The sequence below is a fragment of the Pterocles gutturalis genome, unplaced genomic scaffold (assembly GCF_000699245.1).
Source record: "Pterocles gutturalis isolate BGI_N339 unplaced genomic scaffold, ASM69924v1 scaffold40757, whole genome shotgun sequence".
Taxonomy (NCBI): domain Eukaryota; kingdom Metazoa; phylum Chordata; class Aves; order Pterocliformes; family Pteroclidae; genus Pterocles; species Pterocles gutturalis.
The window spans coordinates 4,336-19,245 of record NW_010114232.1 but is presented as its reverse complement, the minus strand read 5'-3'; the positions used below and the strand labels follow the sequence as shown (position 1 = coordinate 19,245).

At 38.2% G+C, this 14,910-nt stretch overlaps 1 protein-coding gene across 1 annotated transcript in view; it reads right to left on the bottom strand.

Annotated features, from left to right (window-relative positions):
* Window positions 1-3,462: 3,462 nt before the first annotated feature.
* The window catches only part of NDC1 (NDC1 transmembrane nucleoporin), a 14,743-nt gene continuing 3,295 nt past the window's right edge, over window positions 3,463-14,910 (bottom strand). Inside the window, exons 5-16 of the mRNA XM_010074772.1 lie at window positions 14,550-14,601; window positions 13,772-13,904; window positions 11,575-11,667; window positions 10,230-10,311; window positions 9,209-9,364; window positions 7,905-8,156; window positions 7,653-7,771; window positions 7,390-7,440; window positions 6,306-6,369; window positions 5,691-5,791; window positions 4,583-4,743; window positions 3,463-3,722 (exon numbers count right to left, since the gene is read on the bottom strand). Coding sequence (XP_010073074.1) covers window positions 3,659-3,722; window positions 4,583-4,743; window positions 5,691-5,791; window positions 6,306-6,369; window positions 7,390-7,440; window positions 7,653-7,771; window positions 7,905-8,156; window positions 9,209-9,364; window positions 10,230-10,311; window positions 11,575-11,667; window positions 13,772-13,904; window positions 14,550-14,601 — 1,328 coding nt within the window. The 3' untranslated portion in view covers window positions 3,463-3,658. The remainder of the gene's footprint in view (window positions 3,723-4,582; window positions 4,744-5,690; window positions 5,792-6,305; window positions 6,370-7,389; window positions 7,441-7,652; window positions 7,772-7,904; window positions 8,157-9,208; window positions 9,365-10,229; window positions 10,312-11,574; window positions 11,668-13,771; window positions 13,905-14,549; window positions 14,602-14,910) is intronic.

Genomic DNA, 14,910 nt, shown 5'->3' with positions numbered 1-14,910 from the left:
GCTGATATGCCAGATGCAAATCTCTACCATGAGTCTGCAGCAAGGGGAAGCAATATTCTGATGTGAGATATCCCAACACAAGAACTTAGAAAAATTGCAGTCCAGATATGTCCATAGCACCCAAATGCATTTGATCCACACAGCAAATACGTTAACACAGTACTGGTGACGGAAAACAAAGACCACAGGGGGAAGAGGATGCATGGGTAGTGGGCAGGGTCCTCAACTTGCAGGGTCTGTGATGATTCCACCCAGACCTTCATCTTTTTATTGCATCTTTGTAGAAAGGTGGTGATGGGAGTGGTGGGAGCATGGCAGCCATCAGCTGTGAAGCCTCCAGCTACCAAATGCCTACCTGAACACGCAAAGCGCTGCAAGCTGCCACCACTGATCCCCGGGGAAAGGGGACAGCACTGCACGTGGCAAGCAGCACCTCCACAGCTGAGGGTGCTCCTAGGGCCACCTCCTATGGAATCACACACACACCCAACTCCCCAAAACTTGCAGGGCCCCCGCGCCAGGCAGAGCCTCAGATCCCACACATGGCCCACTCCAGTAGCTGGAGGAGGTCTGTGAGCACACAGCCCCCAGACTGCACGACTTGCCTGTGACTGAACAGGTTCCAGGAACTTCATCAGCAAGACACTGCTACTTCCATAGCTGCAGCTGGATCCCTCTGCAGGGGTGCTTGCGTTGCCCTCGGAGCCACACGTGTACCTCAGGAGGTGGGAAGATGGCTGCTTCGGGCCCTGACACCGAGCGCAGTACACACAATACAGCCTCTGTTCAAAGTAAGCAGCAACAGAAGCAAAACCACTTCATTTCAAGGGTGCATTCAGGCCCTGAGCTGCAATTGGCATCGAGACAATTCACCAAAGTGCCAAAGTGCTCCCGTTGAGGAAGCGAGTCCTGCCCGGCTCCCTCAGATACAGCAGTGTGCAATCATTTCAAGGACTGAGGCCAGCATGTTTGTCCACCCACGGTCTGAAATTTCAAAGTTATATCTCAGAAAATGAAGCAGGATGGGTTTTTGGGGATTTTTTTTTTCAGATTTATAAGAGACTGCTTAAGAGCTAAAGCCTCCATTTCATTACTCCATTGTAACAGGAAAAGAGATCTGAACAATCAACTGCGTACCTCTCTGCAGCTGCAGTGGAAATTATTGCAGATACTCTTGACTACAGCTAACCTGTAGAGAGAGGCAGGTAGTTCACAGGGTTACCAGAACAGCAATCCATCCAAACGCTATCAGCTGCACTTGTGCATTTGGTATGCAGCAAGAAGATGCAGCTCAGCTTTGAGATGATTAAACAGATGAGAAATATCATCAGGCTTGAGGGATCCAATTTAGCTGCAGTTACATAGACGCCAACTGTAAAAAGGCTTTATTTTTTTCCTGATTACCCAGAACACAGAAATGAACTCGAGAGACTCTTCCCATACCTCACAGAGGCTTCACAGACTGTTATTTTTATGTTAAGACAGAAGTATATAAAAGGACTTGAAACACCAGCATCATTTGCCAGAGGAATATAATTATTCCCAAAACCAAAACTAGAAAAAGATGTTATCCCTGTCCGAGTTGTGTAAGCCAGTTACTGCATCTTCAGAGAACACCCAATGTCCACCTTATATTCCTGTACACTTCCATTCACAAGCATGAGATACTGTTAAAGATGCACTTTTAAGTAAAGGCTCAAAAAGAAACCAAGTCTACAGCTCCTTAAGAATTCAAGCTTTTAAAGAAACCACAAAGCAATCAGCTTTTGAAAGCATTTCTGTCATACACTGAGAAGGCCCTGAATCACACGCACATTAGCGGATGTCACGTGCAAATCTCCACTGCAACAAAACAACAGACTGCCAGCACCTCAGCATCAAAAAGAAGCCTACATTTTAAACCTGCTGCTGACAACCATAACACTGCTAATTACAACTTACAGCTTATAGTTGTGGGAGTGTTGCAGAAAATACCAGAGCAATAAAAAAAAACCCAAAATATTCTGCACCTGTTTAAATGCATGAAAACTTTACTTGAAACTTTTGTCTTCAAGTATTTGGGTCAAGAGTTACACTTGAGGTACTAGCTAAAGCACCATTTTAACTCCAGGTGTGCACTGCAATACCAGAAAAATAAGGCAAGAGGCTTTGACATAACAGTCAAACCTGTGGTAGAAGTTAAGTTTGGGGAAGCTTTAAGACTTCATGCTTCACCTTTAAATATACTGAAAGGCTGCCCATCACCTTACAGTGGTTTCTGAAGCCATCTCAATGCAAAAGGAACAATATAGTTCTAATTTTCACTATCAAATCTAATACATGCAGTGTCTGCATTACAAGAAAACCACGTGTCTCTGTTTAAAAGGAAAGCAACACGCAGGTCTCACTGTAGATTTGGGGTTCTCTCTTTTACTTAAACCTTACGGGCCCCCTAAAGAATTATTACTACACAACCACTCTCCATCAGTTGATCATTTTATCACACCAATGCAACTGACACTGTGGCCATATTCAGATCTTAAGTCCTCTGTCAAAAGAAAAAAGCCCAAACAACAACAAAAAAAACCCAAACAAACAAACCACAAAACCCCACAACATGGGACTAACAGCACTGAACAGGAAATGAAGGAAAATTATCCTAATTTTGTTTCCCCTTATCACACTAAATTTATTTGCAAGACCATTTTGCTTATTTTTATCTCCAGAAATTCCAGTAAGGTACTGCAGCAACATCTAAGCTCTTCATAACATGTTTTCTAGAGTATATATCACAGTAACTGGAGTCAGTTTAAAAATTGAGTAGTTAATTTTCAAGCAAATTGGTCAGGTTTACTTCCAGACAGAGTTTAAAATTCTTTAAAAACTTATTAGTAGCTTCTGGTGAAAAATATAATGTATGCCATTTTGAAAAAGTTGGATATGCTGCAAACATCCTTCCTATCCACCTTAACAGAAACCTGTTGATCTAAACTTTAATTCACAATATCATTACTTGGGAGTTTTACTCAATACAGTAATGTTTCTTGTATGTTTCAGTGTAGATAAGAACTCAGCTTCCTGGGTCACCTTAAAGATAAAACCCAAGCTGCTAGCTTTTCAAGCAGTATTTGTACCTTAGCAATGCCTTTCTGCACACCCATTTTACTCTGAAGGAATATGTCCATCTCACTGAAGAGTAAGATGTTTTATTCCTGGGCACATCTGTTTCCTACTCTTAAAGTACACACTTCATCTGCACTAAAAGTGTTATCAACAAAATTTATGAAACACTTAGGAGTACTAAGTATCTATGTAAATCTCTACTCAGCCCTTTAAGAGGAAAGGGTAGGAAAAGAATACATGATGAAAAACAGGGAAGGATCTGAGTGGCAAGGTAACTCTGATCATCTCAAATGTCATAGTCCTACATAAAATAAGGACAGACACTTTCTCATTTGTAAGTGATATTAAAAGAAGGCAAGAGGAATTTTTAAAAAAGTTTTATTATACAAAAAATTATCCAAACCAGGAAGAGCTCTTCTAAAGTTTTAAGAGTTTCGTTCTGCGACTTGTACTCCCATATGCTTTTCCAAAGAGCCAAGATAAAAAGGCTCATTAGTCCCACTTTCTTCTCACCAAGAGTGTTGAAAAAAAAAACGTAGCTGCATCAAAATGTCATTTATTCTTTGTATTCCAAGAATTGCTGAAGTCTTTTCTTATGTTCTGTAGACACTTGCACTGCACTAAAAACAACAAACACAGAACGTAAGATTTTACAGTAAATGCAATACACCACAAAAATAAAGCCTCATGTCAATTGGATATACACTGAAATAAACAACTATGCTGAAGCTAAATTTTACAAAACCCAGCTGTATGAAAAACCTACATTCCAAGATAAAAAAGCACATCAACCCTTAAATCGTCAGTTTCTACCTCCAACACCTTCCACTACTAAGACACTAGCCCCTAGAAACCTATCCTATTTCCTTAAACACACACAAGCAATTGTTTAACTTGCAAGAACAATTTATGTAAGAAAGAATCTCTTAAAATGATCTCTCCTGTATATCTAGCACTTCCAAACTGAGGAACATTTCATCCCCACAGAGAGTGATGCGCAGATACTGCAGGAAGTTTCAGTCCCACATATTCAGAGGCCAAGTATGAAAGTCTGCCTGCTGTGACAGTAGCTGAGAAAGAGCCATCAAAAAACCAAGCAGCAATGGAATTTGGTGATTAGGACTCTTCATAGGATTCTCAGGATTCTCTCCCTACAGACCAGACAATTGTCTCTAGTTGATTTACTTTCTTTTCAATAGCTAAGATTTATTAAACAAGTGGTATTCATGGACTGCTTCTGAAGAGTTCATGAAAAGTCATAAAGAAAATTCATAGGCCAGAAATCTATGAATAAGTTTCTAATGGGGCCCAAATATCTACACAAGACTTTTTCAAGGTTCCGCAAACAAAAAGTACTAAAATACCATGCTAGAATAATGACCCGAAGGGATTTTTGCACAAACTTCTCTTTTCACTGGTCCTACAATAACATTAATTAAAACTAAATTTAGCAAGCAAGTAATCATGAAAAAGTTCTTACTTTAAGTGCTCTCCAAAGACAGTAGTTATCCGGTATAGTGCTGTTTTCAGAGATGCCCTAAGTGCAAATCGTAGCGTTTTGTAGGACGTGTCCACCAGACTTCCTGAAATCCTGGGGGGCTTGCTAGAAACATGAGGCAGTTTGAAATGTCTGTCTACAACCTGATTGAGAAAACCATAAGTGAACTTGTTTAATCTGTTCAATTATTTAATAATGTAACTAGCAACATGTTTATGTCAAATAAAACAAAAAGAAAGTCCAAGTTCAGAAATTCCACCAAGACACACAAAAAATGTATTGGAGACTGAGCCTGACATTGCATTTCCTGACCATCAACGTGAACACAGAACCAAGTTCTGTGAAATAAGATTCTCTGTTAATGAGTCTTAAATGCAAGCACAGCACACGCTGCAGCAGAAATACAATTCTGCCCCGTATTATGACTTGTTTCTTTCAGAAACAAGGGTATTGGCTTTTTCTTTCCCCTGTGGCACTTGTTCTTGGAATAGACGACTTACACTGAAAAACTTCAATAACCTCAAAATTCTTTCCAACAATCTCCATTAAGGCAGTGTAAAATTATTATGTCAACAGGGCACACATAGCCTTGGAAACAAATCTGGATTTGTTTCTTTTTAAATACACATTACACAAACATCAGTAGTTTGAGAGTAATGTCTTAGTATTAGTAGAGAAACACCATACATCTCCTGTGATCTGCAATATTTTCAAGTGCTCGAAGCTGCACAAGGAATTGTGTACACCCAAAGACGAAGTCCTAACTATGCATATAATATAGTACTATAATCGCTGCATCTCTGAAATAAGGTCTTTAACTGAGCACACACTACCTTTTTTCTTCATTAAAAATTCCATTAAAAACACACTTTCTACTTCTACATTTTAAAAAACTAACAAGGTTTTTTTCAGCTGCTTCGTAACGCACAGAGTGGGAAGTAGCTGTTTTGCTTAGATTAACTGCAGAAGAGAAGCCATTTACAGTGGTAACAACTTGAATGTTATGACATGTCAGCAAGGTCAAAATATAAAATTAGTAAAACTCCTTCTCTTCTCCTAAACTTCTTCTGCAGTAAGGAAAAGTTTTTACCTCCTGAAGAGTCAGTAAAGTATTCAGGATAGCTGGTAGTGTGGTTTGGACAACTCCAAATTGGTCTTCAGTAAAGGAGGCTGCTACCAAATGAGACAGACCTTCAAAAAAAAGAAGTTTGCTATAATTACTGAATTCTCAACTTCTGAAGCATTAACAATGACCATGGTTTTGCCTGAAAATTCCACTATTTTTTGTTACTACCCGAGCACCTCCCTCCTTCAACTCTCTGTGATTAACAGAGATTAACACAGAGCACTTAGTCAGAAAACCTGTTGTAAAAAGACATCATAAATCTGTTACTGAAAAAGTAAAAGTGATACATGGTTTCATGTGGAAGAGAAGCAACAGCAATCAACTTTAGGAATCTCTACCAAACCTCTACAGAACATAAACTAAGAGATCCCGCATGGGATCTCAAAACTTAACAAATGAATTAAACCTTTGTTCATGTTGGTATCTGAAATGCAGTCGGATTTTTGTCGGAATAGATTCAAATATTTTTCTTCTGTTACATTTATAAAACACAGGGCCCCAGAAACTTGGAATTCGATCCTTTTATTTGTAGTTCCATGAGCCAACAGAGTGGATTTCCTGGGAATAGAAACTGCTTACCTTCCAAAGCCCACATGTGCATTTGGGCATCAGAGAAGACAGCTTGGATGGAGGCTTCTGGATGCTGAGAAGAAATCAAAGCATTTTGACTGCACTTTATAAATTATATCACCAAAATTGCAGGTTTCAATTAAGGTATTACACATTTAATGGGGTCATGTCCCTCCTCTTAGAAAAGAGCAAGGCTGACAGATCTCAAGGAACACCCAGAAAAATCTGATCTTAAGAAACTAAAATTCTTCTTGGACAGGAGCTGCCCACAAAGCCATAGCTATGATTGGGACTTTAAAAAAAAATTAGCTAATAGTTTTCAAGGGCTAAATAGGCAGTACAATTCTCCCATGCCTATTTCATAATCTTGCTTGCCTCAGTCTCTGCACTAGTCTGTAATGATCAGAAAACGCTGCTGTATATGTAAGCATAAACCATTACCACAAACACAAACAATCTGCAAATAGAAATATGATTTCTACTTGCAAGAAACATTTAAATCCCTGAAAAACAAAAACCTAAATTAGAGGGGGATGGTTCTGTAAAACATAACTGAGTTATTGTTCAATTATGCTAAGAGAAATACCCAATCATTTTTCTGTGTAAACACTACGTAAGTTTAAGTGTTCAAGTTCACCTGAAAAATAGTAGTAATATTAGTACCAGTACTTCATAAGGAGAAATTCCCACCACTCTAGCTACTTCTCCCACAAAGGAAAACTACGAATAATTCATTTAGTACATTGACCTAACAAAAGGCAGTTAACTGACTTTTCAAATTAACTAGAAGCCACGTCATCTTACAGTTAGTATACCAAGACAATTGCATTTAAGTTCCTGGATGTGTTTACTAGTACATGATGCTTTAAGCAAAATGTAGTTTACAACCAGATGAGTTTAAACAAGTAATATTATTCTTTTTTATGCAGCTATGGGATAATCCTGCTGTGAAACTCACAGTAAGTACAAAAAACTTTAGATTAAAAGAAAGGTTTTAGAACCATTACTATATGCAAAAGGTACGCAGCACCACAGCAGAACCCATACACTCATGAATTTCTAGTCCCTGTCACAAACATAAGATCATGATTACCTTGCTGAAGAAATACATTATCAGCACTCGTTTTGACAAAAAGTTTTTTATCTGAAAAGAAGCAAAAGATTAAAAATATAATGCAGCTTTATTTCAAGGTATGCACAGTTGGCCCTCCTCAACCCCACCACCTCCTCACAGTATAAAAGGATCAGCGGGTGAGGGAAGGATTCTTGTTACGTAAGCTAACTGGAGAAGGAAGTATTCATCAACAAAAATGGAAAGTTCTTTCAGAAGAATCTGTACCACAACTTTTACTCTACCTGTTCTTGCTTGTTCTGAAGCCATGTGTAAATAAAGCTCGGCTGTACTGCCTCACTGCCAACTCTTGCAGCAGAGAGCACTGGGAAGGATTCGTGGTGGGAACCATTCATTTGCAGATCTACAAGAGAAATACAATATCTTCAGAAGAACTGGTTGCTCTCACTTTAATCCTCAAGATACAGATCTCTGTTGACACGCCTACTACACTTATGACCACAAGGCTAAAAACAGTGCTGTGGAAAAATCTCTACCTGAACCTGACGTCCACAGCTTTGGTCCCCTTCTCATAACACGAGGACTTTGGACTGATCCATGCCAAGGAGAGCTGACATCCAGAATTCCCATCTTGCAATTTAAAGCAGGTGAGCTGAAAGGCGAACCAACATCAGACCCAGGCGATGTCTTTAAAGGCATTAGGGATGATTTAACCAGTGAAGACATGGAGGCTCTGGGAATATTAGACCTCGGTGACTGGAAAGACATGTCTTCCTGCACAACAGCTCCTAATAACAAAGAACACACTGCATGAAGACAAACAGGCTGGCACACATGAAGCAAAAGCTGGGTTTGTTACTTGATTGCTATTTCAACGACCTCTCTAGCATGAGAATTTTTATTAAAGGCCATTGTTTCCACTGTGGTTTTGCAAAGAAGTACACATCCACATCAGCATGAAGTGTTTTAAAAGTTTGTCAGTTTAAGAACAGCAAGTGATGAGAAGGATCGCAGTGGATTTATTTTTTCTCCTTTTGCTAGCTAGCATTACTATGCCCTGGTATATATCACATGAAGTGTGCTTTTAGGATTAAGTACTAGAAAAAAGGCAATAGAAGAACAGCAATTCTTTCTGATTCTGCTGGGTATGTAAGAAAAGATAGGTCAGTCACAAAATCCAAGGAACAGCAGCACTAGAAGAAATTCACCTCTGACATACCAACAGTTCCCGCTGTTCCCAGGGCACTTGTATCCTAAGCACTGACTGTAAGGGATTCAATTACCCGGCACCTCTTGTGCTAACACAGCTCTGCTGCCAGGAGTGATGCCTAAGTCTGGCACATAAAACACCCAAAATGCTTGCAGACTGCACGCAGCTCAAGAGTCAGACTGGCTTTTCTAATTCTACAGTGATTTTAGTGAACCACACAAACATATTTGAAGTCCCCACAACAACAAAACAAAACCTAATTTTACCATCTTAAACCAATCATAAGAGCAGCTATGTAAATTGCAAAGCATCTCTTGGCAAGGCTCAAGTTCAACCACTTACTAAAACTGCAAGTATTAGACTTTCCAAATTCATGCAAGCGTGGAAAAAGTACTGTATTGAACATAACATCAAGCAAAGTAAAAAAACTGAGTAAACACGATCTCCAAGTTTTCTAGTTATTTTTGGATTATTTCAACAAGAATACTTAAAATGAAACTGGGGAGAGACTCACTTTGTTTCAATTTCTTTGCAGAAAACCCTGTGACAACTTAATTGAGACTGATGTACCTATGAAATCTATTGGTACTTTCATGCTTTACAAACCATTATGAGTGTTTCCTCACATACCTGGAGCCTGTGGAGATCCTTTCAGCTCTCCTGCTGGCTGCTTTGCTCTCCCATTTGCTGCTGCAGCTTCCTGCTGTGTGATCAGCCTCTGGGTCAGATCACTGAGAAGACTCAAACACTCCCTTGATACTGCAGTCCAGTTGTGCGGGTGCCCACCTAGCAGTATGCACATAAAAACGAAATGCAGCAGGTATGTTTAACCCAGATGCTCATCCTTGCATCTATTCTGACAGTGCCCATGTGCTCCCAGCACAAACTTCAGAGATTATAGCACCACTCCATTTCTAAAAGAACACAGTGCATTTTCACTGTGATGGTTTCTTTGTAATGAGAGGAAGATTAAAACATGAACAGATTCTATCCTCTTGTCAAGGGATAACTCTAAAAGACTTTAGTGAAACGATTAAACAAGCAGGAAACATAGGCAGTTTGGCCCATGAGAAATCACTAAACAATAAAAATGAACAAAGTCATATCAATGGTGATGGCAAACAGTTTCAAAGTAGTACAAACACTAGAAGTCCTGATGAGGTGTAACAAAAAGTTCCTGAAGGCTTTTAAGCAGTTTTAATTGACCTTCTCTGCCATATCTTTGTACATAGCAAGAGACTTGAACACCGATTGAAATTATAGCCATTGTTTGCTTTCACAACTCTAGTGATGACTCACTATTTATGCCTGATTTCACCTCATTCACATCTGAACATTAGGCTTTCGTACGCATCTGTTACATTATTCAGTTTGGACTATTTGACTGGTGGTGTCAAGAGGACCCTGCTTTCAATATCCTAAGACCTGTGTTTCCTCATGGCTGTCATTTAAACCAAACTACAGGACCAGAATTTGTTGAGTTTAGTAGATGAAACAACATGAACACAGACATTTAAGCATCCTTTTGGAAAAGGATAAGGCCTCCTGGCTTACGTAGCATGCCTCACAGGATAAAATAACTTCTAAAAGCATTTGACTAACACTTTAAAAAACAGAAAAAGAATCAATATGAAATAGTTTTTATAATTACCTGGCTGACTAAGGCTAAAGACTTCCTGTCGTCGAACAGGAGAATACTGGGAAAGTAACATCAAGTCTTGTAAGGCTAAAAACTACAAAGAAATGAAAATATTTTAGGGCAAAGTCAATGTATTTCCTTAAAAAAAAGGTAGTTATCCATACAAAAGCAATTCCTAACAAAGCATGAGTTCACACAGACTAAAACCAGCCTCATAACAGAAAAAGAAAGGAGGCAAACAACTGCACAAGTCCCTAGAACCACTATGGATGGGACTGTTCAGGCAGTAAGAGCTTCAGAGAACTTTACTGGTATGTCATTTATTTGGAGTTAAAGAAGATCTAACATTATTTTTTATCTTAACAGCTAACAGCTCAGACAGAATGAACCTAAGATGCAAAAAACTCTAAGGAAAAAACTGGTTTTGCAATCCAGAGCTCAACTACACAGTGTGTCATATGGCGCTGGACCCAATACTGCTTTTTCATGTGATAAAGCAGTTAATGTGGCAAACCAAAAAGAACCAGATTTCTCACGCTATGCAAGATCCAATTATAAATCAGACACTTTAGTAATAGCTGAAATTATAAATTAGACTTCCTCTCCCTTTATCTGTGCTCAACTCTTTTCCACCCATCTTTTGATAATGCAGCAATGCTTTAAAAAGGATTCAAATGCATTATATCTCCAGTCTTATCAGAGATCTGTAAAATCAGTAAATGTGGATTTTGCACATGCAGGAGAATATTCTTTATTTACATAATACTTCTTATATGAGGTCTCCAGTTTCTAAGTATTATCGTCTGTAAATCCCACAGAACAAAATTATTCTTCTTTCCTCACAGATTTCAAGTAGCTTTTTAGTATCACCTTTTTAAAAAAAGAAACACAGCTTCCAACATAAATATGGAAATAATTTTTTCATTTCAAGAGAGAACACACACATAAGAACTCAAATATAAGTAGCAGAGGCAAAGCATTGAGAGTGTACAAAGGTTTGACAAGCATCTGCTTATGTGACAAGACTCAAAGTTGAAAGAGTTAAAAAAAACCTAGATGTCACTAGGCTTTTGTTTTTGCATCATACTAATATGCTCCAGACAAACAGATCTTCTTGCCTCTAACTAAATGAGTCTGTGTTCACCTCTAAGTAACACAGCCTGGTGAGCACCAGCAGATGTCACTGCTCAACAAATTTTCACCATGAGGTGTAACTCCCTCCTTGTGCTCCCAGACAGCTTTTTAAAGAACTAGCACCTCAGCTAAAATAACTGGTACCTAGAAGATGTGATTACACACTTTGAGAAACACCTTCTCAGCACACACCTAGCTGGGAAGATGGTGGGAATTCAATTACCTTTATAATGAGCGGAGGGTTGCTGTTTAAGATTTTAGGCAGGCACTGGTCTGTCTCCTCAGCAAAAGTCGGCTGGATAGGAAAATGATGTGTCTAAATATGAACAGCAGAAGTTGTGTTATACGGAGCGAAATACAAGAAAACGTTATGAAAGACCACACCCAAGCTGTTGTTCATGAGATGAATTATGAACTACAAAAGCACATACCCCATTGCTTCAGCTTACTGTAAACTAGCTTGAAACTTCTAACATAGAAACAAAAAAGTATTTACTTCTTGCATTTAAAATTGAGAAATCTTAGAAAATCCAGATATCTTTATCTTCAAATGTCTTCCATGTACCCAGATAATTTGTAGCCACAGGCATGATAACTTTATGAAGAAAAATTCTTCTAACCACATACCCAGGGGCAAAACTAGCAACACCATTCAGGAACAAGACTGAAATGTAAACTGTAATGTCTATCTTTAACCACTTGTGAAGAACTGAGGGCTCTTTTACCGAATAATAAAAGATTTATAAAATCCTTCTTTTGTAGTGTTCCAATGATAAACTAATTAATTCTTATTTTTATCATCACAATATTCATATTCTGTGTTTTAATAGAATTTCTGCTCTTGTAGCTACATTTAAAGTGTAAATAGCAGTGCTTAAATTGTACCAAATGTTGCATCTCTTTAACGCTATTAACATGCACCAGTTTGGGCACAGACTACCTGTCAGTTTTGTGTTACTGCACACATTTTCCATATCATAGCTTTATTCTTCTCTGCTTAAAACTGCAAAATTGAAATTTGAGGTGGCAATTGCTTTCAAAGTGTTAATAAAGTGACTTCATGTGGATTAAGTTTACAATTTATTTCCTGACTTTTCAGTTAACACTATGCAAATACTTACAAACATCTTTGAAGTATTTTAGCTTATAAACAAAAAAAAAAGTGGATAAACAAATCTTTTGTTCAACAGCCAAAAGGGCAAGGTCCATTTTATACGTTCACAGATGGACGTTTCTTTTGTCTTCCACAGTTTTATAAGCAATACAGTAATTACAGACACTGACACAGTGTTCACTAGTGCTTCAACTATTACCCTTTGAAAAAGGTTGTTCACACCTCAGAGCTGTTGTTGGAGCCATCTACAGATTCTGATGCATCATTACGTCAGTTATGCTTGACTCATCGTTAATCTTTTCTCCATGCAGTCACAACAACTAGACCTTTTTAATCAAAGCTAACACTCCAACAAGCCCTGTATGCCATTTCATCCCATAAGTATTTTGCCAGAATTTAAACCTCACTTTTCCTCCTACTAATCCACAGTCTAGTTATGTTTTTTTAAAAAATATATCCAGTTGGATGAACTATTTTTTTCCTCTGTATTCTTACAAAGACATATCTGGATTAGTCAACAAAGATCAAGTCTTCTCCAATTCTTTGTTAGCAAGGCTTTTTTTTTTTTTTTCTCTTCAATCATGGTCTCAGGATTATTATAATACGATTCATTATATATTTAAATAGCCTTGGTTTAGCCATATTAATTTGTAACTTTATGATTGAATGAAAAAGCAAAAGTGTCTTAATTCCCAAGACTACTTGAAGTCTATTTTAATACTGCAGCCTGAATTAGATTAACACATCTCAGCTTTAGAGAACTGCGTACTTTGATGGTTTGCTTAAATTTCAAGTTTCTGGAGCTTAGCTCAGAAAATCGACAGCAGTTTGTTCTCCTTGATGTTGTAAAACTGGATTGAGAGCTATACAGTTTCTGGGTTTTATCTTCCCACATAACCAGCAGCTGTTTGTCACAACTCTTCAGCTAGTCTCACTCTCAGATGCAAAATCACTGCATGGAAACAAATGCAGAGACCCAGCTAGAATGCTCTGCCAGACACATATGGGCCCTGCACTGGCTCATCTGTCTTTACCCCTGAAGAGGAGAAAGAACACAGTACAGACGCCATGAAGCACAAAGTGGTTCTTTGTCAGGGTGGCCCCAACAGCGCCTGCACAGATTCAGCATCAAATGTGAGCAGGAGGAGGACATGGAAACAGAAGTTATCAGATATTATCTGTGGTACGTGCTTTGACAATTCAAGAATTCATAATAAGTTATTTCCAAGTAAAACTGTTTTTGAAAATAAAGTATCATCTGTGAAACACTGACGTTACACCTTTAGCATCATCACTAAGTACTAACCTCTGTAGCATAGATTTTGAAGAGTAACCATGCAATGTACCAGGTGATCAGGAGAAATACGCCACATAACCAGGCATGGTAAAACAAGGAGATATCCAATAAGCCAGTCAAAGTGTCAAGAGGATGCAATTTTCTGCAGATAAAACAATCAAGATGATAAAAGTATTTTTATTATGGAAAATGTCTATAATAAGCTCTTACAGTAGCAACAATTGCAAGAATAAAGTTGTTTGGGTTTTTTTTTTTTGCAGAAAGTTTCCAAAAGATATTTGAGATACCAGTTCTTTAATTCTTCAGTAACTGTGACGAAATGAAGTTCAGAAAAGTTAACTAAATTAAGGAAAAGAAATATGAAATAAATAACAATTATTACAGTTATAGTCAATTAAGGTATTATGACTCCAGCTTCCCTATTTTAAAACAAATGGCATCCATATAAAAACCAAGATATGCCCCCCAAAACCACAGAAAAGCAGAGAAAACACACGTATGCAATTTGGAGAGATTAGCTTTTCTAATACCTTAGAGACTTACAGACATGAAGGAAACAGAAAAGATTTCTTAACGACTATCTACAAGATGATTCCTACAAGGGGGTGTTGGTTCCTTTTGGATCCGTTTCAGAAACCCATCCGTTTCTGCTCCCCGTGATCTGTGCGGGGAGGCAAGGAACCGAGTCCTACCACACACGAAGACCCAGTTGTTAAGCTTTTTTCTTTAGCAAAGGGAGCTGTCAGCAATGTTGTCCTCCAAGTTTTCAGCACAATGTACTACCTACCTGTCTATATGAAGATCCATTGTGGTACTTATCCATACCTTTGGGATATAACCTAGGGAATTCAAAAAGAAACACTGAAACAAATACGACACAATAGGCCAAAGAGACCACAAAAGTAGAATACGTGTATAGAGACAAGAGATTGTTCTTGTAACACACATTTTCCAGGAAACAATCTGCCTTTGGGTTTGTTTTGTTTAGTTTTTTTTAAGAAACAGATGCAAGAAATGAAAAAAGGCTTCAGGCCAGCAACTAGACTTTGAGAGTTGTCAACCTTATCTTTTATTGCTAGCTTCTCAGCATCAAGTTATTTGTGTTTCCTCACTAATAAAAGAGGGTTAATAGTAATTTAATATTAATT